Source organism: Protopterus annectens, chromosome 1.part1 (genome assembly GCF_019279795.1).
Source record: "Protopterus annectens isolate FY-2018-M chromosome 1.part1, PAN1.0, whole genome shotgun sequence".
In the NCBI taxonomy this organism is placed as follows: Eukaryota; Metazoa; Chordata; order Ceratodontiformes; family Protopteridae; genus Protopterus; species Protopterus annectens.
This window is the reverse complement of record NC_056726.1, coordinates 1373152132-1373178371: the sequence shown is the minus strand read 5'-3', so window position 1 is coordinate 1373178371 and position 26240 is coordinate 1373152132. Positions and strand designations below refer to the sequence as shown.

General features: G+C 38.2%; 1 protein-coding gene across 1 annotated transcript in view; it reads right to left on the bottom strand.

Moving 5' to 3' along the window:
• DCC (DCC netrin 1 receptor) overlaps positions 1 to 26240 on the bottom strand; it is a 2283601-nt gene that overhangs the window by 461028 nt on the left and 1796333 nt on the right. The window contains exons 13-14 of the mRNA XM_044089014.1: positions 19432 to 19573; positions 12294 to 12404 (exon numbers count right to left, since the gene is read on the bottom strand). Coding sequence (XP_043944949.1) covers positions 12294 to 12404; positions 19432 to 19573 — 253 coding nt within the window. The remainder of the gene's footprint in view (positions 1 to 12293; positions 12405 to 19431; positions 19574 to 26240) is intronic.

The following is a 26240-nucleotide window of genomic DNA, read 5'->3' as shown; positions in this document are numbered from 1 at the left end:
TTGCTGTGAGGCTGCCACAAGTTCAATTTCTTGTTGCAGTGATAATTATAATGCCTAGGCCCTATAATGGAACTGTGTAACTCTACCTGTATTCCATCAGATGTGTTCACCGATTGGCTATCCTGGCTAAATGTCTTGTTACAGGAGTGCCCACAAATAATTCACCATCTTCACTAATAGTTGAACCCACTGAAAATACTTCACCGTCTTCACTAATAGATGAACCCACTGAATTATCATTATGTTTGGAATCAAAATTTGGTTTGACAGGCAAAGTATTCCCTTTTGGCACCAGATATGTAGTACAATTCTTGTATTCTTCCTTATCACTTTTAAGGTTTTTTGGTTTTCCGATTAATAATAATTTTCACATTTGTGTAATTTTTGTAAGACAGCATTAAAATAATCGGAAAACACAGTAAAATCACAATATTTAGAAATGAATTCATAATTTTTTATCTCTGTTTTTAAATCATTGATTTTCTTGTTATTATTTTTGATCAAATGTTTAATAAATCAACACCAACCTTATTAAAAAATTCCACTCATTCAAATTAAAGCGAGTCAGACGTAGACAACGCATTTGGAAATTTATCAAGTCTGAGAACCTTTGTAAATTTTTTTCCTTATACATTCTTCAAAAACATGTCATCATAACTCAAAGATTTGTGTTTAAGCAAATGCTTTTCAAACTGTAGGATGGTTGTTTTTAAATCAGTGGAACATCTCTCACTCTTTTTCCTTGGTGCAATTTGACCTTACTCATGATGTGCTAACCATTTTAAAAAAATGGATTGAGCAGTTTGGCTAGCATAGTAACCATATTAAATCCAAATGAAGCATTTATGTCTAACATTAGGAACAATGGTATATTCACTGTCATCTCCAGCAAAGTCTTCCAGATGTTCAACTGACTCTTGTGGACTACAAACATTGCTGTTAAAATTGGTGATATACCATTGCAATCCAGCTAAGGTGTTGTGATATTATTGAAATTGCTTCACACGTAAGTCTACTGGAATAGCACGAGTCGCAAAGCTGGGGCAGATTAAGACTAGAGGTGGCAACAATATCAACTCCCTTTCCAGACATGTTAACTAAGCATCTGGCCCACCAAGAAACGTACAAACATACAAAACAAGAACAACTGAAAAACAACTTAAAATGTTCAAGAAGGAATGGTGTATGTCAAGACCAAAACCAGAAAATAAAATCACTGAAAAAACAGACACAAGAATTAATTCAAGTTTAGCTTTCATGTACTATTACAAAGACTTCTTCAGAACTAAAAAAAAAAAAACACTACTACTACCTCTACTTTTAAACAATAAGTCTCACGTCACATGATTCAACAAACCAAGAAAATAATGATTCATTAACACAAAACAACTATAACAATTTATTTTCCACAGGGTTGTATGTGTCATTGTACACCTACACTTCCTACTTGTTTCATTGTATATTGTAGATATTCATTGGTTGCCATGCAAAGCCCTTGCCACTATCCTACCAAGCAATGATGGTGGCTTATCTGGTCATATCCCCTACTGTTATCCTCTGTTCTTATCACAGGAGTTCAGTTCTGATGACTGCATTTTCTATTTACTTTTAGGACCTGTCAAATGAAAGTATACCATATCATACTGGCCACTGTTGTTTTGGAAGTGTTATCTTTGTCTCTGCCAGGTCCTTAGTATTATTATTTTCATATTGTTTTGTTTCTCTTTATTTATGTTAATTTATTCTGCAGTTTCAGCAGTGAAGCAGGAAACAATATAGTGGCATTTACCATGTCATACACTGGCTTCACCATAAGCTGTTGGATTACCACTAGTCCACAGGTCTGTGTGTTTGCTGGTAGACAAAGTTTATCTTTCAGGAAGACAGTGTGGGAGGTGCTGATGAGTAGGCTGCTCACTGGGGCATTGGGATCCCCTTGATTCAGCCAGGGTGATGTTCAGTGGCTGATCTGGACTGAGGTGAACCAAATGTTTCAGACGTAGACTGGAACTCTGGTATGTTTCCACATGCAACTGATAGAAATGCACAGCTGCAGGGTCCTGACCACTTGGCCACTAGTCATGGGGCCTAGCTACGATGTCAGCCATAGAAGTGGCTGATTTCTGGAAGGGTTCCAGCTGGAGATGTTTGCAGATGGTCCTCACCCCACCCTATCTCCCATTATGGTCTTCCCCTTTCTTGTATGTCACCTTACCCTCTTTGCTGTCCACCCCTTCCCATTGTCACCTGTCTGAATATCCCCATTTGTGGCCTCAAACCCCTTTTGTAACACCATGTCCCCGTCAGTCTTTTGTTCATGTCACCCATTTGTGTGTGTTACTGTTACTATTCTTATACATTCCTTCCTATCCCTGTCATCCCCTGCTTTCTTCCCCTTTACCCCTCTTCTTTGATATAAAAAGGATACTTCTTCCAAAAAAAAATACCCTCCTTCTCATACCCCATGCCAGTTTGCCCTTCTCATTGCCTGTCTGTGTGCTCCCTTGCTTGCTCTTCCTCTTCAATGACTGCCCTATCTGGCCAGTACTTTCCCAATTATAAAAAAAAAACAAAAGTTGTTATTTTGGTGTATAATATTATACCTGTTTTACAATGTCTTGGTGTTTTGCATACATCATTGCAAGCACGTTGCATCTGTGCTGGAGATCTTAGGTTATGTGACCTTAAATAGCAAGGCCTTTATATATGCATGGTGTCTAACATTTTTGTGACTGACTTTAAGGCTTGTTTATGCAGCACTATCCTTAACATGGCTGTACTAGGTCGACATATACAACCCTAATTCCCATGGCCATGTCACACAACTCATGCTATTTAGTGCAGAGCAGTCACGTTACTGTTCTTTTTAAATCCTGGGCACAGTGTTCTTACATAATAATAAAAATAGTAATAACTAATACAATTTCACTCACCGTCAGAAAAAATATCATGTCACATTAAGTGGAATACCTGGTGTACACATTTGAATATCATTTTTGTTTTAATGGAGAGATGTATTGATATCTGTCACTTGTGGCTTCACTGCACAAGATAGCTTGCACAACCTCCAGTTCTAGAAATAAAAGGTGTGTCCAGGCCTTTGGACCCCACATACTCTACATGGCCCTGGAAGATGAGAAATCATACATATTCAAGTACTTCCACAAAGTGTAGCATACATTACTTAGATATCCATTTGAAGAATATATAAAGGTTAGTATGTACATAACACAGCACAGTAGTACAACTATAGTTCATTTAAGTTCAGTAAATATGCAAAGCCTTTGTAAACAGAAGGTACCGTACAGTTAATCAAAAGATCAAAAGATTAAGAGATCCAACTCTTATGTTTAGTGGTATACAGAGAAAGGAAGCCCTGAGTATGCCTCGGATGGACCTGTGTTTAAGTATCAACAGGGAAACTAGAAAAGCTATGGAAGGTGACTGTGTGAAAGTGGTACTTCATAGCTCACCCACCCCAAGAAAAGAGAGGCAGTTCTTTCTGTTACTATACTCCACACTGAACATGGAGGGTTAGAAGGGAACATTTAGGTCAAGATGTCAGTGTAATGGTATGAAAATACATAGAGTAGACTATGAATTCAGGTCATGCAACCTTTCCAGGAACTGTGATTTTGGTGCCACAGCAGTCATGGGAATTAGTTAAGGCTGTGAATGGAAGAGGATATTCATAAATGGCAGATTGGCCGACTCCCTAATTCACATTTTTCACATGTCCAGGTTCTCAACTCATAATCATCATCATCAGCCCTCTTTTTCCCATTTTGTCTACATGGGGTCAGGGTATCGTGTTAACTGTCACCAATTCTCTCAATTCAGAGCCACACTCCTGCCTTCTTCAACACTCATACCTGACTGTCACAGATCTTCTTTCACACAATCCATCCACCTCTTTGCTGGACGTCCTCACTTCCTCTTACCTTCTTCCTGTCTTTCCCAAATCTTCCTCAACATATTGTCTTCTGCTTTTCTGCACATGTCCAAACCACTGTAATCTGTTCTCTTTGATCTTTTTTGCAATTGGAGCTACTTTGGCTTCTGCTATTATGTTGTCATTTCTTCATCTGTCACACAGTGTGCATCCCACCACCCTTCTCAGGCACTTCATTTCTACCACCTCTAGCTTCTTCAACTTTTCTACCTTTACTGCCCAGGTTTCTGTATGATACAGTAATACCTGGTCGCATCACTGTCTTGTACTCCTTACTTTTCAGCTTCTTTGGCATTCTTCTGTCATAGACTACACCTGACACTCTATGCCAGTTGGCTGCAGCCCCTCTGATTCTAGCTTTGACCTCTTCATTCAGACTTCCCTTTTCCTCAACCTCCCCTCCAAGGTAGATGAAGCTGTTTACCTGTTCCACTATCTTCCTGTCTATCTCTATTCTCAGCGTCTTCTGATTTCCCCACTTTGCTGCCATTACCACCATCTTATCTGTGCTTAGTTTCATACCACATGCCTTCAGTTTTGCATTCCATTCTCCGATCCTTTTTACGAAGTTCTACCTAAGAGTCTGCCTGTAATGCACATGGTCTGCATACAGTAACTTTGTTGATCTGTCTCCTCCAACCTGTTTTCTAACATAGTCCATCACCAGTATGAACAGCAGTGGGCTCAGAGCTGAACCCCGGTGTACACCCACTACCACTAGGACCCCCTCTTTGAAGCTGAACACTGTTAGGCCGAACACTGTTCGTACTTGAGAAATTGGGTCCTTGTAAATAGCCTGCACTAATTCAGCCAATGTTTCTGGGACTTCAAACCACTACAGTACTGCCCAGATCAGCTTTCTTGGGACCTTGTTATATGCTTTCTCCAAGTCTAGGAATGCCCAGTTGGACTATCTCTCTTCATCTCTAGCTTCTTCTCAAGTATCTGTCTCACTGCAAACATCGGGTCAGTTGTGCTGTTTCCTGATCTGAATCTGAACTGCTCATCTACCATCTTACATTCTACTACTCTGCGTATCCGTTTATCAATCACCCTGTCCAGAACTTTCATGCAGTGTGACAGGAGTTTGATGCCTCTGTGCTGCCCAGAGTTGCTGATGTCCCCTTTGTTCTTGTACACAGGCATCAGTATGCTTATTCTACAGTTATCTGGGATACGCCTTTCTCTCCACACTGCTATTAGTACCCTCAGGAGCCATTTCTCCCCTATCTCACCCAGCATCTTTATCATATCTACTGTGACCTCATCTGAGCCTCCTGCTTTCCCTGCCCTCATCTTCCTTAGTGCTATTCTTACTTCATCTAGGGTGGGCTCCTCTTCTTCTCTCATCATAGGCTATTTCTGGGGCAGTACAGCTTCTGTGGGGTTTTCTTCATTCAGAAGCTGCTGGAAATACTCCTTCCATCTGCCTTTGATGTCCTGTGGACTGGTGAACAGGTTGTTGCTGGCATCCCTTATGAAGGGTGCCTGTCTTATTTATCTTTCTGTCTTTACCTTGCAACCTGATATAGTTTCTTCGTTCCCCTCACTGAGTCACTTTCCAGAAGTTGATAGAGTGCCTCCGATGCACTATTCTTTGCTTTTGCAACTTCTTTCTTAGCTTCTTTGTTAACCAGCCAGTAGTCTTTCCTAGCCTGGTCAGTCTTTTCTATCTCCCACTTTGTCCTGCACTCCTTCTTTCTTTTGATGACTTCCTGGACTTCTGCATCCCACCATCAGCTTTCCTTATGTACTTTATTTCCATACCTGGCTTGGCCACATATCTTTTCTGTAGCCCTAACACATGCTGTTTTAGGTGCTGCCATTCTTGTTCAACTCCATCTATTTCCTCCTCTTCTTGGGGTGCTAGAGCTCTGAATAATTCCTTGAACTATTGCACTTTCTCTCCAGTCAACTTCCAGGTCTTCAGCCTGGTCTCCATTGACTAACAGCCTTCTCTGACCACTAATGGTTTATGCTGTGGGCTGACTGTTTCACTGGGGATGACTTTGCAATCATGGATGTTAACCCAGTGCCCTTTCCTTACTAGGAGGATGTCTACTTGAGTTGCATGATGGCTACTCTTGTATGTGATCTTGTTACTGTCCCTGTTTCTTAACCTACTATCAAGCCATTTACCAGACAGAAGTCTAGAATGGCTTCTCCTTCTTTATTCCTGTTACCCCATCCATGTGGACCCAGGCAGTCCTCATATCCTGTTCTGTCTGGTCCCGATGTGTGCATTCAAGTCACACATTATCAACACCAATTTGCAACTGCTGTATGAATGCACTCTTTTCCACACTATCACAACCCAGCTATGGAGAACAGGCTGAGATTATAAATACTGCTCTATCATTATACTGGATTCTGATTGACATGAGAATGTCATTAATTCTGATGATTTTCCTCACTGCTTTCTGAAGCCTCTCTCTCACCACAATTCCTACACCATTTCTAGCCTGTCCCCCTCCTGAGTAGTAGAGTATGGATCCCAAGCCAAGTGGCTTTGCTGGACTGCCCTTCCATCTCATCTCTTGGATACATAGGTTGTCCAGCCTCCTCCTCCACTTCCAAGCTGCATCTCGATGTTTGGCAGGTTATTTGATTTACGTCCAGCTTTTGTTCAACAGAGCTATCCCCAGGCTGGGTAACTAGACACCAGTCAGTCAGTAGCTTATTGACCCAGGGCTGCTGGGATTTATGGCGGGCACACACTTGCCAGTAGGGGCACATATACCCCTCCCACCATTAACAAGGTCCCTGGCATAGGTCAGAGTAGGCCGCCATGCTCATTTTGGCGACATTAGTTAACATGACCGAATCACCTAAAGCCATATTTTACAGAGTCAAATGACTAGCCCTGCCACGATGCACAGTCTGTGACCCATGCTCTCCCATCTTGAGGATACTGTGGTAGATCCCCAAAGCCCAAAGTGGTTGGTCTGTACAACTCATCCTCCTGTGAGGTACCATGTAGAGTCTGTGCTGCTGCCCATAGCTCCATTCATTGGTGAGTTTGAGATGGAAACACTCAGGATGTTTTGATGACATGGGAGAAACCCAAAAGAGACACAGGGAGAGCGTGCAAACTCCAGACAGGCATTGGTCAGAGGTAAGGATAAAACCTTGTGCCTTGTGCATGGGAGGAGAAGACCTTAACCATTATAACAGCTGGTCTCTCAACCACTGAAAGAAAAGGATGTGTGGTCTTATCCTAACTGTGGAGCAAATGGGCCTGGATCCTGCCAGTAATGATGAATGAAAGCATGAAACGGGTGTGTGAATCAGAGCCTTTGGGCAGATTATGTGAATGAATAAAACAATAAAGAGATCCATTTGTGGTAAAGTCTGTGTTCAGACAACCATAAAATATCTGATTCCTGGATTCCTGTGCAACGTGCAACAAAGGTTTTTCCTTAGTGTTGACAGGAATGAGTAAAACTTTTAAGGATTATAGAAAAATGCTGTATAACAAATAAAATGCCCTGCACTACAAACCTTATTACTGCCCTACCATCCAGCAAGGGACTTCCATTCTAGTAATAATTTCTTTCTACTCACAAATAAGACAAATAATAATGCAGGAGAATTGCTCTACTTGCAATACATTGCTAAACTATGGAATGGTATCCCCACTGAATAACACTCTCCAACAGTCTCAATAGTTTTAAAACACTTAACAACATCTTAACCAATCCTGCTCCTGCACATGCTCATATCCAGGTCAAGACTTTGTGCTCAAAGTACAATATTCTCCAAATACTCTCCTTAAACAGAATACTCTCAACCTCTCACTGAAATGACAAAACAATTTTAAGACATAACTGCTGCTTGTACAATCCACTAAGTTGCAAATGGGCTTTCTCTTCAGTAACTCCTACCTCTGTAAAATCTTGGAATTTATAAATGTAGCTACTGTATGGTTATAAATGGAAGTAGAAATGCAACTACTGTTTGTTTAACTGGAACCAAGTATAATGCAATGTAAGCAAATGGAGCTTTACTCCCTGGGCCTCCACTGAAAATAGATATTACCCAGTTGAACTTTCCTGATAAACAAAGAATTAAATAAAGAAATAAGTGAGACAGGGAAGTGAAATGAGTGCAGGGCACAGAGAAACAGTTAGATGAATACCCCATCACCTCTAAATAAGAACTAGGGAGTTGTCCAGAGTATACTTACCAGTTCACATCATAGTTTTAGGTTCATAGGTTTAAAGGTAGGTACTAGACTATCTGCCCGAGGGCATTTATAAGCCTAGCCAGAGTGTCAGCTTTCGCCACCCCATTGATTAATTAACTGAGCCTCTGTCAAGAAGAGCCAATGAAGTGATCGCAGGGGTGTATTTTCTGTTACCCATCCACTCGTTAAGGTTTCTTTTGAAGAGTGTTAGTGAGGGGCTCTGCCTAATGTAGTTAGGAATTTTGTTCCAAAGCATTGGGAGTCTGTGTGACAGGAATCTGTACCTCCAGCATGTTCTGTTTATTGTTGTGGCAAGGTTTAGCTCACTAGAGTGAGTGGCTCGCAGTGACTTGGATTTCTTTAGTTGGAGCATGTCCATCAATTCTGAGTTGGACATGGCTTTGTAAGTCAGGCAGATATCACCTATGAGTAAGCGATATGCCACTGAGTACAGCTGGAGTTTTTCCAGTCGGGCTACATAGGACATATGTTTGAGGTCAGTAATCCTCTTGGTGAGGTACTTTTGTGGTCTTTCCAGCTGTTGGAAGTGTCTTGTGAGGTACATCCCAAATGGGGCATTGTACTCTATGATGGGTCTGATGAGTGACAAGTAGAGGGGCACTATAACCTTTTTATATCTAGATGCTAACCCTTTAGTAATTAGATGGGCTACATAGAAGGATTTCCTAACTACTTTGGCAATATGATTGTCAAAGGAGAGATTACTATCTACTTAGGTCCCCAGATCTCTTATTACCTCTTCTGTATTAAGGGGGCTGCCACCTATGTGGTAATTCATGCGTGTTTTGTTTTTCCCAAATGGGATGACTATGCATGTTTTTGCATTTAGCTTGAGACCATGACTTTGGTACCAGGTGTCCATCTCAGTAAGGCCCTTTTGGAGAATGTCCGTGTCAGCCAGAGAGTCAATTATGGCTCCCAGTTTGCAGTCATCGACAAACTTGGTTAGCCATAGTCCTCCTGTGTTTGCCTGTACTTCTGAGAAGTATATGTCGAACAGTAGGGGTCCCAGGACCGAGTCTTGTGGGACACCACTTGTGACTGGTTTAGAGTCGGACCTGGAGCCCACTATTCTTACCGTGTGAGTTCTGTCTATACGCCAGTTGGCAACCCATCTCATGACGTAGGGGGTTATGTTCAGGCTGGTGAGTTTTTCTATAATTCCCAAGTGGGGAATGGTGTCAAAAGCCTTGGAAAGGTCAAGGTAGGCTGTGTGAACCACCTTCCCCTCATCTATGGCCTTGGTGACTGTCTCGAAGAAGTCAACCAGGTTTAGTAAACATGATCTTCCCTTAACAAAGCCGAACTGGGTCGGGTCAAGTGTTTGGAGGTTTCCAATGTCTTTGTTAATGAGTTCCATGATGATGTGCACCATAGCCTTGCAGACCAGGCTAGTCAGGCTTATGGGGCGATAGTTACCAAGGTCAGTTGTGGCCCCTCCTTTGTGGTGCAGAATAACCATTGCTGTGCACCATTCTATGGGCATGTAGCCTGTGGAGAGGCTGAAGTTGAACTGTGCATTTAGGTGGGGGGTTAGTTTGTTCTGTAGTTCGTGCAAGACGCAGCCTGGGACACCATCTGGCCCCATTGACATTGTGGTTTTGGCTTTTGAAAGGGCTGTTTTCACCTGTGCATCTGTGATTTCCGAGACACTACACTTTTCCGGTACCGTTGTGGGCCCTTTTGGGGGTGAGAGGGGGGTGAAGTTTGTGCTGAATCTATCTGCCAGGATGTTGGCAATATCAGTAGGTTCAGTATATTTTGTGCTATTTGCGAGTTGCCACTTAGATTCTTGACATAATAGAAGACTAATTAGTGTAACTGCAGATTTACACATTTTATCATGCTAAAGATTGTTCAGCCTTGGTTTTAATACAAAAAAAATGATGCTTCTATCATGTAAGCATATATATATGAATCTGTCAAGATAGAGGTCCAGAGGCCATAAAGTTTGTTCAAGCAGTACATCTGGCTCATATACAATGAATCCTGCATGTCTTTTTTACAGGTCCATGTTTAACCATCAAATAACATTTGCATCGAATGGCTAAACATCGAACCCTGTCCACTGAACATTCAGGGAAAGTAACTAGTTAGCCAACAATTCCCTGTTTCACACAACTCAGTATTTCAAACCTATCCAGATGGGGGTCTTCACCCCTCACACTCTCCCTAATTATATATTGCAACTCCAAGACTGCACTACAGTGGGGAAAAGGGTAGACAGGTAAGTGTTGGCCAACTAGTTACTTTGGTGTTCGCTGAAATACATTTGCTGAAATAAACATTCTCCGCTTAAAATTCCATTGCTCCAAACCTAGCACTTCATGCATTTTTCAGCCACAAAAATATTTTCCTATAGTGTCGTCAGCCAATCATATACCATACTACTAATATATGCTCTTCTGTCTCTTCAACTGATACTTTAAACTATTTATTTTCTTCTCTAATCTCCTACCATAACATCTTCATCTCTCTAATAATAAACTAGTTTACCTGACAGAGGCCATCCTCTTCTGTAAAATGTCTTGTTACTTGCAGTTCATATTGTATTCTTGATCACAGTTTGTCCTTGTAATATTCTGTTAATGTATGTCAGTCTGTTAGTGTTCCATCTGTTGTACAGATTTTTGTAAAATGTGTTTTATGTGTGTTTTGGGGAGCCTTTCTCCACAGCAAATTGTAAAATATTTAATCTGTTGCAAGGCTTTTTTCCTCTTGAATATAATAACTTGTCAACTACTATTTACATGTTTTTGAATCTGTTGTGGAGCTTTTCTCCTTGGGCCTCCACTGAAAATAGCATATTGGACTTTCCCGGTCACCAAAGCTCAAATAAGTAACATAAAAAATAAAATTTGGAACACCTCAGTTCCTACTTCAGGATAAGAAATACTGCAGATATTCAGGTTTACAAATAATGCATTTTTTACTTCTTTTTTTTATCACACTGCCTTTCTGAGCTCCAAATCATATTTCAGGGGTGGGAGGGTGGCCTAATGTTAAGCTGTTTGCCTTACAAACACAAAGTACAGGGTTTGAATCTCACAGTGGATAATTGGCTAGGCTTAAAATGGCCCGCAAGGGCAGTTAGCCTAGTACTAACCTATGAACTTTCAGGGCTCTCTGATTTTTGTCATAAACAGACATCCACGTTTTATTGCTCTAACATAACAATCTATACTTTTCCCACCCTCTACAAAGCACTCACCTTCCTCCAAGCCCTCTTATTTCACAGCCTAACAATGAATGTGCCTGCAAAAACAAAAAACAAAGCACTACCACTGACATCTTCTACCACTCCTGTAGCCGTGCAGGTTGTTTTGCATGTTCAATATTGCATAGCAGATCAGAAAAAATATTAAGAACAACCTTGATTCCATTTATGTACCATTACCTGCTCAGTCCTTTTCAAACTACTTTTTAGTTGTCCGCTACTCCGTCATACCACATCTTATGTAAAGGTAATAAAATGCCAGAGAGTAAGAAAATGACGTGAAGCTGTAAAATCTCTGTAAATCATACTTTTAATGTACTAACTTAAGAAAAGAGTTGTAAAAAACTGAAGAGATAAACACAGAAGCTATCCCACAGAGCTAGCTAGCATAAAAAGAAGAGATTAAGAAACAGCTATAGTCAATTATTTCCACAAAACAATGTAAACTTGCAACAGTTTTCGGTCTCAGCTTACAAAAGTTCTAGCATCACCCCAACAAAAATGTGTGTGAGGAACATATATATCTGAATAGATCTTTCATTTGAAATTAACCATTCCTAGTTTCTGTTACAAATAATACTATTTACAACATTCATTCTCAACCAATATGAAACTGCTCATATAAGAACGAACTAACTTTCCTCTGTCCTTTCCAGTATTCGTTAAAATATAGCTGTTCAGTAATTGGTAAGGCCCATTCTCTTGACAAACAAACTATGTAATCTGTCGGCAGCTTTCATCTCCACTCTAAAGCTAATTGTAGATAAATTGCTACGGCTTTGGAAAGACATGCAGTTTCCATAGAATTATAGCAATTTGAAGCTTAATTCTCCATGAAACAAAATGAGCTGTAATAATACAAAAAGTGAAATAGTTACATTTACAAAAGTAGAAATAAATGTGGGTAATATAATTACCATCAAGGTCATTCTCTGGAGTTTCAGTTGTATACCAATCTGAAGTTGGTCCTGTTCCATTTGTTGTCATTGCAGCCACCTGAAAACTGTACTGGCTTCCCTTTTCAAGCCCTGTTGTTGTACAAAATAATGGCAGCAGAAATGAAAAAGAGAAAAACAGTTGCACAAAATATACATGTTTTGATACTTGAAAATCTTTAAATCTCAGTTCAAAACAGTTTATCTATAAAATCTGCATACAAAATGACATTCTTAGAACTTCAAAGGTAATGTTACATTACTTGGAAAAATTTAATACTGCGCTTTTCCAAACATTTTCTCCCTGAAATGTGATGATTCCTATCAATGCTGTGAAATAACTTTAACTCTTTCACACAAACACTTTTCTGTGGCTTTTGGCAGTAATCTGTGATTCTGATACATACTGTACACACACAGTATACAACTTTTATCACACTGCAATAAAGCATTTTATCTTAAAACCCAATATACCAGGCAAACTGAGTGTCAGCAAGTAAACAACGAAAGAAATTAAAGAAGTACAAATAAAAAAAAAGACTTTTATGATGAGCCTTTGCTAACAACTAGCATGGTAATGCTCTTAGTTCTGTCTGACCACTAAATCATTACAACAAAAAAATACTTGTCCAGCATTAGGAGTTATATAACATATTTATTTTTTAACAAGGGTAGTGAAATGTGCCTCATAAGACCATTTTCAGCCACAACCTAAAACACAAGGGCAAGTGTAAATACAGCATACATAAGATAATTTAGTGCATTTAAGGAAAAACATGTTTTTTTGTCAGATGGGAGGACATTAGAGCATGCGCAGAAAACTGATGTTTACAAAGGGAGAACATGGCAATATTTTACAAAGACAGTGACAGGACGTCAGGATCGAACTCCATCATCTAGAGCAGTGAGATGGAGGTCTTGAGATATTATAACTAATCTGCTATATGTGTTAACATAGTACTATAGAAATCAATTACCATTGGAAGTGTCCTTATAACCTACGAAAGGTCAGTCACAATTTATGACAGAAAGGTACATTTTTTGGAAACGATCCATATAACACCACCACACTCCACAAAATGTTCTGAGGTAAAATATAGTTACTTTACTGAAAAAAACATAATGCATTCACATGGATTTTCTCATAGTAGTCCTGTGAAAAACACTCAGGCTATGAGGTAATATTTATTTGAGTCAAGTAGTTAAGCTGGTAGAATTGCCCTAAAATAAATCACTAAACAAAACAAAAAATAAATAATTTTTAAATACATAAACATCTATAAGCTAATTCTCAAAACAGAACTTATTTGCCTGGCTAAAAGGAATCACTAGCTGAATGTTGATCTAGTGAAGCCTGTTGAGGAGGACACTCTTAGGTCGCAAGAAAGTTCTAAAGTATTTGGCACCATAGCTATTGGCTTTCTTTACATCCCTTGTGCCCACCAGTAGGTAGTGTGTGTGGAAGGAGCCCTAATGCTTAGAAAAGCTGTCTGTCTGCTTCCAATTCTTGGCAGGATGGCCCATACTGCTCATGGCTACTAAAGGGTCATCTAATGGCAAACATTTGGAACTCACTTAAAAATCAGTTCTCTTTAATCGTGGCAAAATGTAAGTTTATTTTTTTTTAATTTAGAGACTTGTGCTGTATGACAGATTTCATTTCAAATTATTTTGAAGTAGCCATTTGAAATGAATATGCATGCTTTGTTGATTTTCAGATTCTATTAAACATCTTCTTGAAGTTAATCTATGTTTTATTTAAAGTTAATTTTGTTTCTGTTTGAAATTAATCTTTGTATTTTTTGTTGAATACTGAAAATGTATTCATAAAATGATTGAGACATATCTATGCATGATTATGCTGTACTGAAAATGAGTCATGCACACTTGAAATTTTCTGATCAATAAATACAAATAGGTAAGTAGCTGCTAACTAACTAAATAAACAGAATATATACATACATACATATATAGTGGCGTAACCTCACTGGTGGCATTATTCTTTAAGGCTGTGACCCCTGGCTCTGTAACAAACAAGTGCTGTAGCCTTCTCCTTATAAAGTGTAAATGACAATGAAAGGTTACAAGTGAGTGTTGGCACAACTACTTTGACAAAATCAGATACATGGCCGGCCTTAGGCATAGGCGAACTAGGCGACCGCATAGGGTGCCATAAAGGCCAGCCTCTTAAAGGGCACAGTTTTTATTTATGTGTGTATTCATTTTAATTACAAAAGTGTGTGCTCTTCTCTGCTTTACACCCCTCCCACTCAAAGCACCTACAGCACGGACAACACTCAAATGGGATAGGGCTAAATTAAGTTACTTTTGGATTTTCAGAATAAAACTTTGGGAAAAAATAGTTGTCTGTAAGTTCCGAGGCATTTTTTTTTTCTCTGAATCCCTGGTAACCACCAGCGCACGATAGTTGCTTTTCAAATGCTTCACTATTGTGAGGCAGGTTAGCGCTGCTATGATAAGGTAAATAAACATTTAACAGAAAAAAAAAAAGACACGGCACTGAGTACAACTGGGGTTGCTACTTCAAGACTCTTTGTTCACTGTAAAGAAGGAGAGACTTGGTCTCATTCTGTGACAGATTACCGCAGTGCTAATCACAAGCTCCGTTATCTTTTTCTCCTAAACAGGTGCATATGTGCATTGATACATACGTACATAAAATGTCACATCTTATGGAAAAGCAGATGGATTGGATATATTTAGTCTGTGGTCCGTGCTCTGTTAGTCATTAGCACCTAAAATTTCATCTCCAAATTGGGTGTAGATATGTACATAGGTGGCCTTGCTGAATGCTCAGGCCTCTAAAATGGAGTGCACATGGCCTTTGTTATGCATATATTTATAGCTCTGTCAATGCTGATAGAGCTGGTTGAAGCAAACACCTTCTTTAAAATGTGCCATACCTCCCTCACTGCTCAAATTGCAATAGTTTAAGGATCTGCAAAATTACATATCAGTGTGCATCCCTTCCTACTGCGGTGGTGTTGCTGCAGTAGCATTGTCACCTCACAGTTAGGCGTTGCCCGTTCGATTCTCAGTTAGAGCGTCTTCTGTGTGGCGACATGCGTGAACGGGCATTCCTTCATTGAAGGTTGTGCGTTAGGCCCAGCAAGACAGCACGTAAAACTCTACTGCCAATTATTAGCGGACCGGAGTTCCGCTGTGGCGACCCCTAACCGGGAAAAGCCGAAAGACACAAACAAACAGTGTGCATCCCTTCCTAAATAGCATTTTCTTAAAGTGATGTAGTGCTGATGTGCTAGGTTCACTGATCCCTGCCTATGAGGAGTTTTTATGCACCATCAGCAAAACAGGAGAGGCCTGTGTACTGTAGTTGGCTTTCTCATTCATACTCATGTACAAGGTTATTCTGGGAAGCAAGCAAACAAGGAATACAGAGCCTTAGGAATGCATTTTGCTGAATGTATATTTATATTTATAATTTTGTGTGTGTGCTCTTGTGTGTGTTTACACAATTATGTAGCTGTGTCACACATCAGTGAACCCAGTGATATTATCAAGATGCAGATACTGCCCCTAAACATACACAGTGCACATGTATTTATGTATGGTGTGTGTGTGTCAGACACACATGGGCAGTGTAGTAGACATTTTGGGATGAATGGGACAAAACAGGCTTTGCAGATTACAATATACACTGCTCATACCAGTAGACTACAAACAGCTGTTTCCACTCCAAGGCATAGCAAGTTTCATAACAGAAAATGGGGTAATTATAATACACATGGACTGAAAATCACAACAGTTTAAGAAACATTCTACATATGTAGATCACTCATTTAAATTTAACCTTGATAAGTTATTGTTGGAGGTATTATTTCCATCTCTTTTTGTGATGACATATTTTGGTCTTTCAACCAGATAAATGTTACATATATAAATAGATGTAAATGGCATCCTGGTATGTGACATTTCATAAACAGACAACAAGCAAATGGGCCTGCTGTGATCTGTCTTCCACTCCCTCCCAGTGAAGTGGTGCTGTCATGTCTGGATATATTTAGGTGCTTTAGCTATATTACTGGATACAAAAGCATAGGCAACCAAGGAAATAAATAACTCCTATACAGACAAAATAAAACAGGTAAAACAAAGGAACAGAAAAGATCACCCAAGACAGGTGACAACTTTTAGTAAAATCAACTAAAATAAAACAGAAAATTCATCCCATGTTGTCAAATGCAAGCTCAAATAAATGAATTTTAAATGTCCCATAGATGCTGGTTAAGGTATGCTGGACTCTGAAGCCAGCAAGGCAGTAGATTCCATAGGTTGGTACTAGGCTATTGGCCCTAGGGCCTATACAAGCCTAGCCATAACAATTCCCTGGCTATTTCTTCCCAAAATATCTACTCAGTGTATTCAGATGAGTACATTTTTTAGGACCATCTACTGGAAACCAAAATACTCAAAAAAGCACAGATTTTGAGTTATGTAAATGAATATTCACAGTACAGAGGTATGCAAACATCTCTCTGTGAAAGGAACACACTTCTAAAAATAGCCCTTTTTATGGGTATAAATGGTAACAGTTAAAAAGAACATGTCCCCTTTCTATATGTCTTGGGGTAGCATTTTAAGGTCGAGTATATTTTCAAAATGATACAACGGTGGTGGTGGTTGGGGATTGGGTCTGAGTACTGTATGTAAATTTCTGTCTACCCCTTCCCTAATGGATTACCTGGCACTGCTTTTCATAATGTGGAACAAACAGACAAAAGTGTAACACAAACAGCTTACTTAACATCCTCATTTAGGAAGTTCACAAGATGGTTATGTTTCTCAATTTACAATTATAAAAGTTATTGTTTAATTCATGTGATTCACTATTATTTACAGTGGATATCAATTTAAAAATATTCTTAACAGTGATTGTGCTGCCATAATATTTCATTGTGGCAGTGGAACAATAAGGAAGCCGGACTCATAACGGGATACACTTGAGCAGTATGGGTAAGCCTGATCTGATGTTTGCAAATGAGTAATTAGATAAAATAATTAAAGAAGAAGTTGAAGGATGAGAACTCAGCAACACTATTCAAGTGTTTAACTGCATCAAGAGCCATCCAAGTTAAGGTAAGAATATTTTACTGTATTACTACAGTTGTACTTGCTTTAAACAACCAGTAATCACTACTATTTTTGAGCATTTTTTTACGGCATTTATTTAATTTTATGGCAAAAAATAGTAATTTGTCTGTCTGCTGGCTTTTTTAGTTCTGCTTGCCTCCAAATCACCCTGCAGAAGGGCGAATTAGCCTGGAACTTTAATTGCTTGGTAGTTTGTTGTTGTTCAGAGTTGCTAGGCATCTCATACAAAGGATAACATACTTAGGAGTGTAGAACCCTTATCCGCACTTATAATGCACCAAATAATCAGCAATCAAATGGGCACTACAATATCAATACTCCATCAATACTCCACCTACGTGGTGTAGGAGCAGAATACATAGCCGTCTGCATCAAAGACAATTATGCTACTAACACTGCTTTCAAATTCTACAACATAGTGTATCATTTGATAAACAAAGCAGTTTTAGTCATTTCCTATTGCAATATTACCAGTTTACCAATTTTTTAATGTAATATAGGCAATTAATTCTTCATGGGCAACAGGCACTGAAATTGTCGATGAAACACTGAGATGTAAAGTTGTTTGCCAGTGGCAATCTCTTCATTAGTTACAATTTCTTTAATGTGGCATTGTTCAGATGATTTCTATTCTGCAGAGATTGTTTGTATTGGGTGATATTGGTGGATTGTAATGACAGAAGTCTGAGTGGCCTTTTCTGGTTGAAATTTTCTGAAATGCGTAGTTTTGTCATTATTGGTTTATATATTTTGTTTCTTTGCTTATTAAAAGAATGCTTAAAACTACAAATTAAAACACATTGTAACAAGTGGTGCTGTATTATATAGGGAATATAATTTAATGCAATCAGGAAGTTGAATCAAAGAGCAAATACATGTATGAATGGCCGTAAAAATGTGTGCAAGGAGTCTGGTTTGAAACCAGCCCAAATGTAAACTTAATCCTCCACTGACTTGATGCATTTTCTATAAATATGGGTTTTCATGCAGTTTCAGTGGCAGAGAATTTTACCGTTCATGCTAAGCCTGTTTCCATTGTGAGATTGTATTGTTTAGCAAATGGCTATCTGTGTTTGTGCTATTCTATCTTAAGCTTCTGTACACAAGGAGAAGAGAGGTTGCTATTCTACTTTCACTGAGCTGTAAGGCTTGCTCGCCTACCCCAGAGTAAATTAAACTGTTTAGATTAACCTAAGCAACCCTTTGAACCAAGGCACATGGGCCTCTATTTTCTGAAGACATGACTTTTATAGTAAAGTATGTGTGAAGGAGAAACAGGTTTATTAAAGGAAATTTCCACCTTCACTTGCAGTTTAAACTACATTACAAGGTATCCTTTCTTCTATACCTTTAAATAATTAAAGGAAATGACTGGACTGGCTTTCTTGGGGAGTGAATGACTGGAGTGGCTTTTTTGGGGAGTGACCTACCTGTGGCCGTGGCTCATAGGGGGGTTTCATGAGTATAATGTGGGTGGGGCTTAAGGGGCACCGGAGCACTATTTCACCTAGGGCACCATATCAGCTAATGCCGGCCCTGATCGGATGTATAACTAACACTTATTTTCTAAGCAATGTACTGTATTTAGGACATGTACAGTGCAGAACAGAAACTCCCTGCCCTCAGCTTCAAGCCTCTACATCTTTATTTGGTCTTCAGGCAGACTAGAGTATGCCCATGATTTTCTGGAGCATGGTTTCCTGATTTTCTGGAGCATGGTTTCCTGTAACATAAATGAACTGAATTACAGTTGTACTGCATTGGAAGATTCAGAAGCATAGTTGTTTCCTTTTTACACTGTAAGTTCAGCATGTATGTTTGCATTGGGTCATATACCATGTCCTGTTTTTATACATGTCAGTATATTTTCAAGTAAATAAAGAACTAGGTCACTGTCTGCAAACTGATCCTCAACGTGTGCTTTGTGAGAGACATTTTACAATGAGAAAGAGCAAAGTAAGTGTTTAAACAAACTCTTGATCCATACCTGTTAGGGTATACCACAAGTTATTTGGTTCCAGAGTTTCCACTTCACCCCTGCGACTTGTTTTTCTGTGGCGTATTCTGTAACCTGTGATAAATCCATTCTGCATATTCACTGGAGGAGGTAACCAACTTATCTTGACACTCTGAAAGAAAAAAATATATATTATATGCATATTACTTAAAAGAAGAAACATGCATCATTGTCTTTTCTTCTGTCTCCTGTGATCCTAGTAACAGTCTTTTAACCTAATACATTCAGCCGCCATTCATGAATCTGAGTCATGAAACAACTGTCACTCATGAATGTGTTCAGTATAAAAGTCCTTAATTACTTGTCTCTTTACATTCATCAGTCAAGGAAATTACATCGTAGTCTTACCTATTGTCAGCTGTTCAGTTTTGAATATATGCTCCTTTTATTAAATGATGGAAAAAGAGGTACTTTTTGTAAACTCTGCTACTGCCTAACTTAAACTACTTCAGTTCACAGAAAATCAGCACACATTCAGCATCCATAGCAGTACGGTTTCTTTACTTATTACTTTTGTCACTTTTTTATCCATTCCTTATTCATGTCGGCAATACTTTCCATTGCCATGAATGATATTCATCAACTTATAAAGCTTTTTCAATAAATAAAATTTAAAAACTTGCTTAAAAGTCCATTGGGTTTATGCCCTTATTACTCAGTTCTTATCTTTTACCTCTAAATAGACACAAGGCATCAAACTACCAGTTAGACAAGCCTTTCACTCTGACGTTACAGTGGATTTCTGACAAACTTCGGTAAGGTTATCATTTTGACATTGTTTGAGACCAATTTGACTTGTTTATTACATTCAGTCTTCAGATATTGGGAATGAAGTATACACCAACTGAAAATCTATGTCAAAAAATGTAAAATGTGAAATATCAAATGTATAGATCCCAAACCATAGAGAATGAATTTGTAAAACATATTGTGGAAGGCTATACTGCCATCTTATTAGGTTGTGCATGAAAAGAGGTATGTATACCCATAAGGTGTACCTGGTTACCAGGTAAGTATAATAATAATAATAATAATAATAATAATAATAATCCTGCACCACTCTTCTCTTACACGCCTCTGAAAACTAAAGTTGGAAGAAGTGACCCCAGACTCACAGCCTCATAGTTTCACTTATTGCCAAGAAAAACAAAAAGTCTGGAGCAAGAGACTTTCATTTTCACCAGCACTAATTTCGAAGCTTTCACTACACTACATGCATTTCTGACCATGTCATTTAATTAAATTGTGTAATACTTCATTTGACTAGTCCAGTGGCTTCATTTTTCCCATCCATCTACCACACAGTTGTACTCAGTGATAGACCAGCATAATTTAAGGATTAAACCCCTATGTGTCCTAATGACAGGAGAAGACATAGTCCTGCTCTTGTTATCATGGGTACCTACTGACTAAAGAATTTGGCTAGGAGTGTGTAAAGGCTTATACATATTCATGAGTGTGTCTCCGGCACTACTTATGTTTGCTATCTGTAGTCTTGAATATACGATTTCTGAATCTTAAGAGTCGGAATTCTGGAAAATTATATTCAGGTCTTTGGCATTCATTAATCTACCCTGCCTTTCAACTACTGCTTAGAATTAAATAACCAGTATAGCTGCCCTTCAATTATTTAGTATCCGTCTGCACTTCTAAATAGATGGTCTTGTTTCTCTGATGACTAATTTTCACGTTATCCTTAAAACATATTGTTGCATAGCTTAACTACTCTTTTGCTGCAATAAAAATATGTATCTTTCCCTGCTGATTTATTTCTACAGTATCTTTAAAAAGTATTGATGTATAATATAGCAACACAATTGTCACAATAACATTTTATTTAAATTTTACTGTTGATTTATTTTGGCTATTATCTTTAAAACATCTTACTTCACAGAGTTGCTACACAATTGTCATTTTGATATGATTTTATTAGAATGTACTAGAAGTGAACAAGATGGAAAAGCACAAAGAGATAGGTGATTAAGGTATGTATTTCAAGAGAAATGAGACCACTTATCATGTGATGAAGACCATAAAACAAGAGATTTAAGGTGAGTTGGTGATCTTTCAATAAGATTTCACAAGACATGGTCCTAAGTGCATGTTTAATGCAGAGAATTACAGAAATAGTAATGTTACATTGGCCTCTCTTATTCATACTAACACTTCAAGAGTTATCCAGAATAACAAAGATTCACTTTGAAACTTCCTACTGTACTCAAACTGTATGTAACTATGTACTGTAACTAAAATACTGTAAAACATGTTGTTCTCTTGGAGCTTTTCTACCCAGGAATCCACTGAAAATGAATCATAAGCAGTCAGGCTGAACTAGCTAGCAATTCAATAAAATAAAATACATACATACATAAATAAATCCACAGGTATCAAGAAAGGATGTTTTATCTTCCCATGCAAACTTCCTACTACAGCTGAGTGACTAATGCTGTGTATTGCCTTGAAAATACCTATTACTGTATACTTAGCCACAGCCCCTGATTCCACTCTGCTTTTACCAATAGCCACATTAAATGGTGAACATCTTGCAACACAGACAAATGACTGGTGCCAATGCCATGGCCTAAAACTGTGTGCCAAAAATGCAATACAATGCCCTTTGGGAAACTGTCAACCCAGTAGGAGGAATGGTGTGTGTGTGTGTGTGTGTGTGTGTGTGTGTGTGTGTGTGTGTGTGTGTGTGTGTGTGTGTGTGTGTGTGCGTGAGTGTGTATGGTGGGGGGGGCTGCTGCAGGGGGAGGGGTTGCTGTGAGTAGGGCCCGATCCATTACACTGTCTATGGCCCCATTTGACCATGATCCAGCTCTGGACACATCACAAGCATCTAAAATAATGTAACTTAATTTTTCAACAAAAAATACATACAAATTTAAGCATACAAAACTTATAAAGTATATAAAAAGTTGTAAAGAAAGTATCTTAAGATTACTGTTTACATTTTAAATTAAAAATGGGATCTCATTCATGCTTTATTTTAGTAACATAAAATAAAAAAATACTTATGTGCAATTGTCAAGGATTTAGTATACATTGTACAGAATGAAAAATACAAAATTATTATCAGCCTAAAACAATGAAGGTAGACCTTGCCAGCATAGATACAGTATACAGTTCTAGCTAAGCTGTGCTTTTACTGGGTTTATTTACAGCCTGCATTTCCCTTTTTAGAGTTTCATGGTCTAAAACCTCCACCTCCCCCTGACAGACAGATAGATAGACGGATAGATAGACAGCAAGCTAGATAGATAGATAGATAGATAGATAGATAGATAGATAGATAGATAGATACATAGATACATAGATACATAGATAGATAGATAAGCAGCACATGCAGGTTCAACATCCAGCTGAAGCAATAGGCTTTCTTCCCTTCAAAGAATGAAATGTCATCCCATTGTCTTAAATATAAATAAAATTATCGCTTGCATGTATATTCTTGCATACACTCACACACACACACACACACACACACACACACACACACACACACACACACACACACACACACACACACACACATTTCTATTTATATATTCACAAAAAACTCATCATCATCTCCTTTCGGCTTATCCCGGTTAGGGATCGCCATAGTGCAACAACGGTCTGCAGAACGATTGGCAGTGGAGTTTTACAGTGCCGAGTTGCCAGCCCTGTGTCCAATCTTCCACAGAAGGCACACACATGCACATACTCACACCTAGGGCCAATTGAGAGTGCCCAATCCACCTACAGCATGTCTTTGGGATGTGGGAGGAAACCGTAGCACCTGGAGGAAATGCACGCAACGACAGGAAGGACATGCAGATTCTGCACAGAAGGCACCCTAGCCAAGAACTGAACTGGATAACCTCTTGCTGTGAGGTGGTAACGATAACCTCTGCACCACCGCAGCTACGCATATTCACAAAAAACTGTTTTTCATTTATCATACATGTACCATATTATACTCAGCAGCATATTACTTAATGCTTCATTTTTAATCATCCTACTAGCTCTTCTTACACAAATGCAGTTCCACTTTATCCATCCTCTGAACAAACTGATCAGTTACAAAACAGTTTCAGCATTAACTTAATAATGGAATGGTAAATAAGCATAACCTGGGCAGAATATTTGATTGGACAACATTTTACAGGTTCAGGCCTTCTGCTTACTTTTCCACTTTTTAATAGTTTGAAATCTGTAACTAGTTTGACATTTCATTAGTTTTATCTGCTTTTAGTATGTGAATATCTGTGATTTACAACAGTGATTCCATCTAACATGTCTTGCACTACCATGCTTGTCAACAGATTATTTCATAAATCTGTTTGTCACCTACCAGGATGCTACACCAATTAATAAATGTTAAGACAGGGGAGGCATGTTTGTTAAAGGGTACAAAAAAAAAAAAATATGTACTTGCTGATTTTTTAAACTAGAGATAAAATCCTAAAAGTTGGCTTCAGACAATGTTATTTTAGTGTACAGTTCATAATTGCATCTAGATATCAACCATAACCTTTACACGATGTAACCTGAGTTTCATAGTATAAACAATGTTTTAAAGCACAAAGTCTCTGCAATGCCTGCAGCAGCATTAGACAGAACATGTAAACACAGACTTCTGACAGCACTGCCATGGAGGGAATTAATTGACAGGACGAGGACATAGGTCTCTGTGCACTTTGGGTGCAATGTAACGTCTAACACAGGCAAGTAATTTACAGATGTCAAACCATTTCCCTTGTGGAGATGCTCTGGCCACAGTCACATATGAATATGTTGTTTTAAGCGATTTCTGGTCTCCTTCCATCAAGTGACCTTGATTTTTATTAACAGTTAGAGACATGACCTTTTCAGTGCACAGCAATATAGGTTGTGCTTTTTTTTTTCCTTTTATACAATGCTTGCTTAAGAAGGAATCTATATGTTTTTCTTTTTTACTTTAATAGTTTTATAAGAAAGAACAAAAATGTATTTTCTCCAATGCACTGTTAAAAGCTACTACATTTAACATATCTTCTGTTAAGATGCATTGCCAAAAACATCCTTGATAGAACAGGTAGAAAATACTTTACTGGCACAGCATAAAAATGAAAAATAAACCAACAAAGAACTAAATTCATACATACATATATGCATGCATTCATATTCATTACCCCAGTATCATCCCTAAGCTAGGGTACAGAAACAACCACTGAAGATATGGGAACACTTCGCAATGCCGAAATCTCGAAAGATCAAATTTCATAAGGCCAAGACCATGTGATCGAACTTTCGGAATATTGACATTGTGAACAGAGATCTGCATGCAGCGTGGAATGGGAGATTTCCTTTTCCCTCACTGTAGTGTGATCTTGGAGGTGGAATATTTAAGTAGCAGGGATGTGGGTGGTGCAGGGAGGCTTGCCTCCCTGCAATAATGGTGAGAAAGGTCTTTCTTTGGTTTTTGGATTTATTTTATGATGTTGAGTTTCCGAAAGTTTGATCATATGGTCTTGGCCATATGAAACTCGATCTTTCGGGGATTCATCATCATAAAGTGAATATATATATATATATATATATATATATATATATATATATATATACATAGATAGATATCTGTAGCAACATTATTTCAGAAAAACATATATTTATATATATATATATATATATATATATATATATATATATATATATAATATAGATATATATACATACACACATGTATATATACATATATACATATATATATATATATATATGTATATATATGTATATATAGATATATATATCTGTAGCAACATTATTTCAGAAAAACATATATTTATATATATATATATATATATATATATATATATATATACACACACATATATATATATATATATATCTGTAGCAACATTATTTCAGAAAAACATCAAATGTGGAACAGAATAGAAAAAAAATTAAAAACACAAAGCACAAACTGAAAATCAGCAAATACAAATCTAATCTCCCTCCAAAAATTAAATAAATTCAGTTTGTATATTTACAGACTACATTTTCTGTTCCACAAACACTGAAGAGAGTAGAAATACCACAGCAGTCATAGGATACATTGTACTAAAGTGCATGTCAGAAAAACAGGTGACAGGATTGGCAGACAGTATAACAAACGTCCCTAAATGATTACAAATTTAAGAAAAGCTGGAGTAGTTGGTACATTTTTGCCTAGAAATCCTGATTCTTGCTTAGCTTTTTAACTTTACTAGTCAGTTTTCCTTTAGAGGTCTCATGTGGTAAAGGATTAAGCAGAAGTTAAGGTCTGAACTCAAGCATGATTGAGACTGGAGAGACAATCTAGATGCTAATGTAGGAAGCTATCAATCAGATTATCTTTTGTAGATATGCAGCTGCTACAAACAGCTTCCAGTGGATAATAATAACTACTCAACTTCATACATTTATCCCAGCACTCTTTGACTTTTCATTTAAATACTACTACTCTGTGGATGTTACCTGGACACTGAATGTAGTCTCAGTTAGAGATAAATGTCACTTGGATGTCAAGTTCTCCCCACTAAATCTTGCTACTGTAGCTCTTCTTTTCCTTTGTCAACCCCCTGCCCTTATTTGCCTTCACCTGACTTTTAGATCTCTCAAGTAACAAACCCAGTGAGGCTGTTCACTTCCCAGATTATCTATTACACAGAATTCATGATACCAGTGTCCTCCCATCTCATTTGTCTCCATACTCAGCTTGCATTCCAAGTCTAAATTTTCCCTGAATCAACTTTATTTTCTGTTTCTTTTTG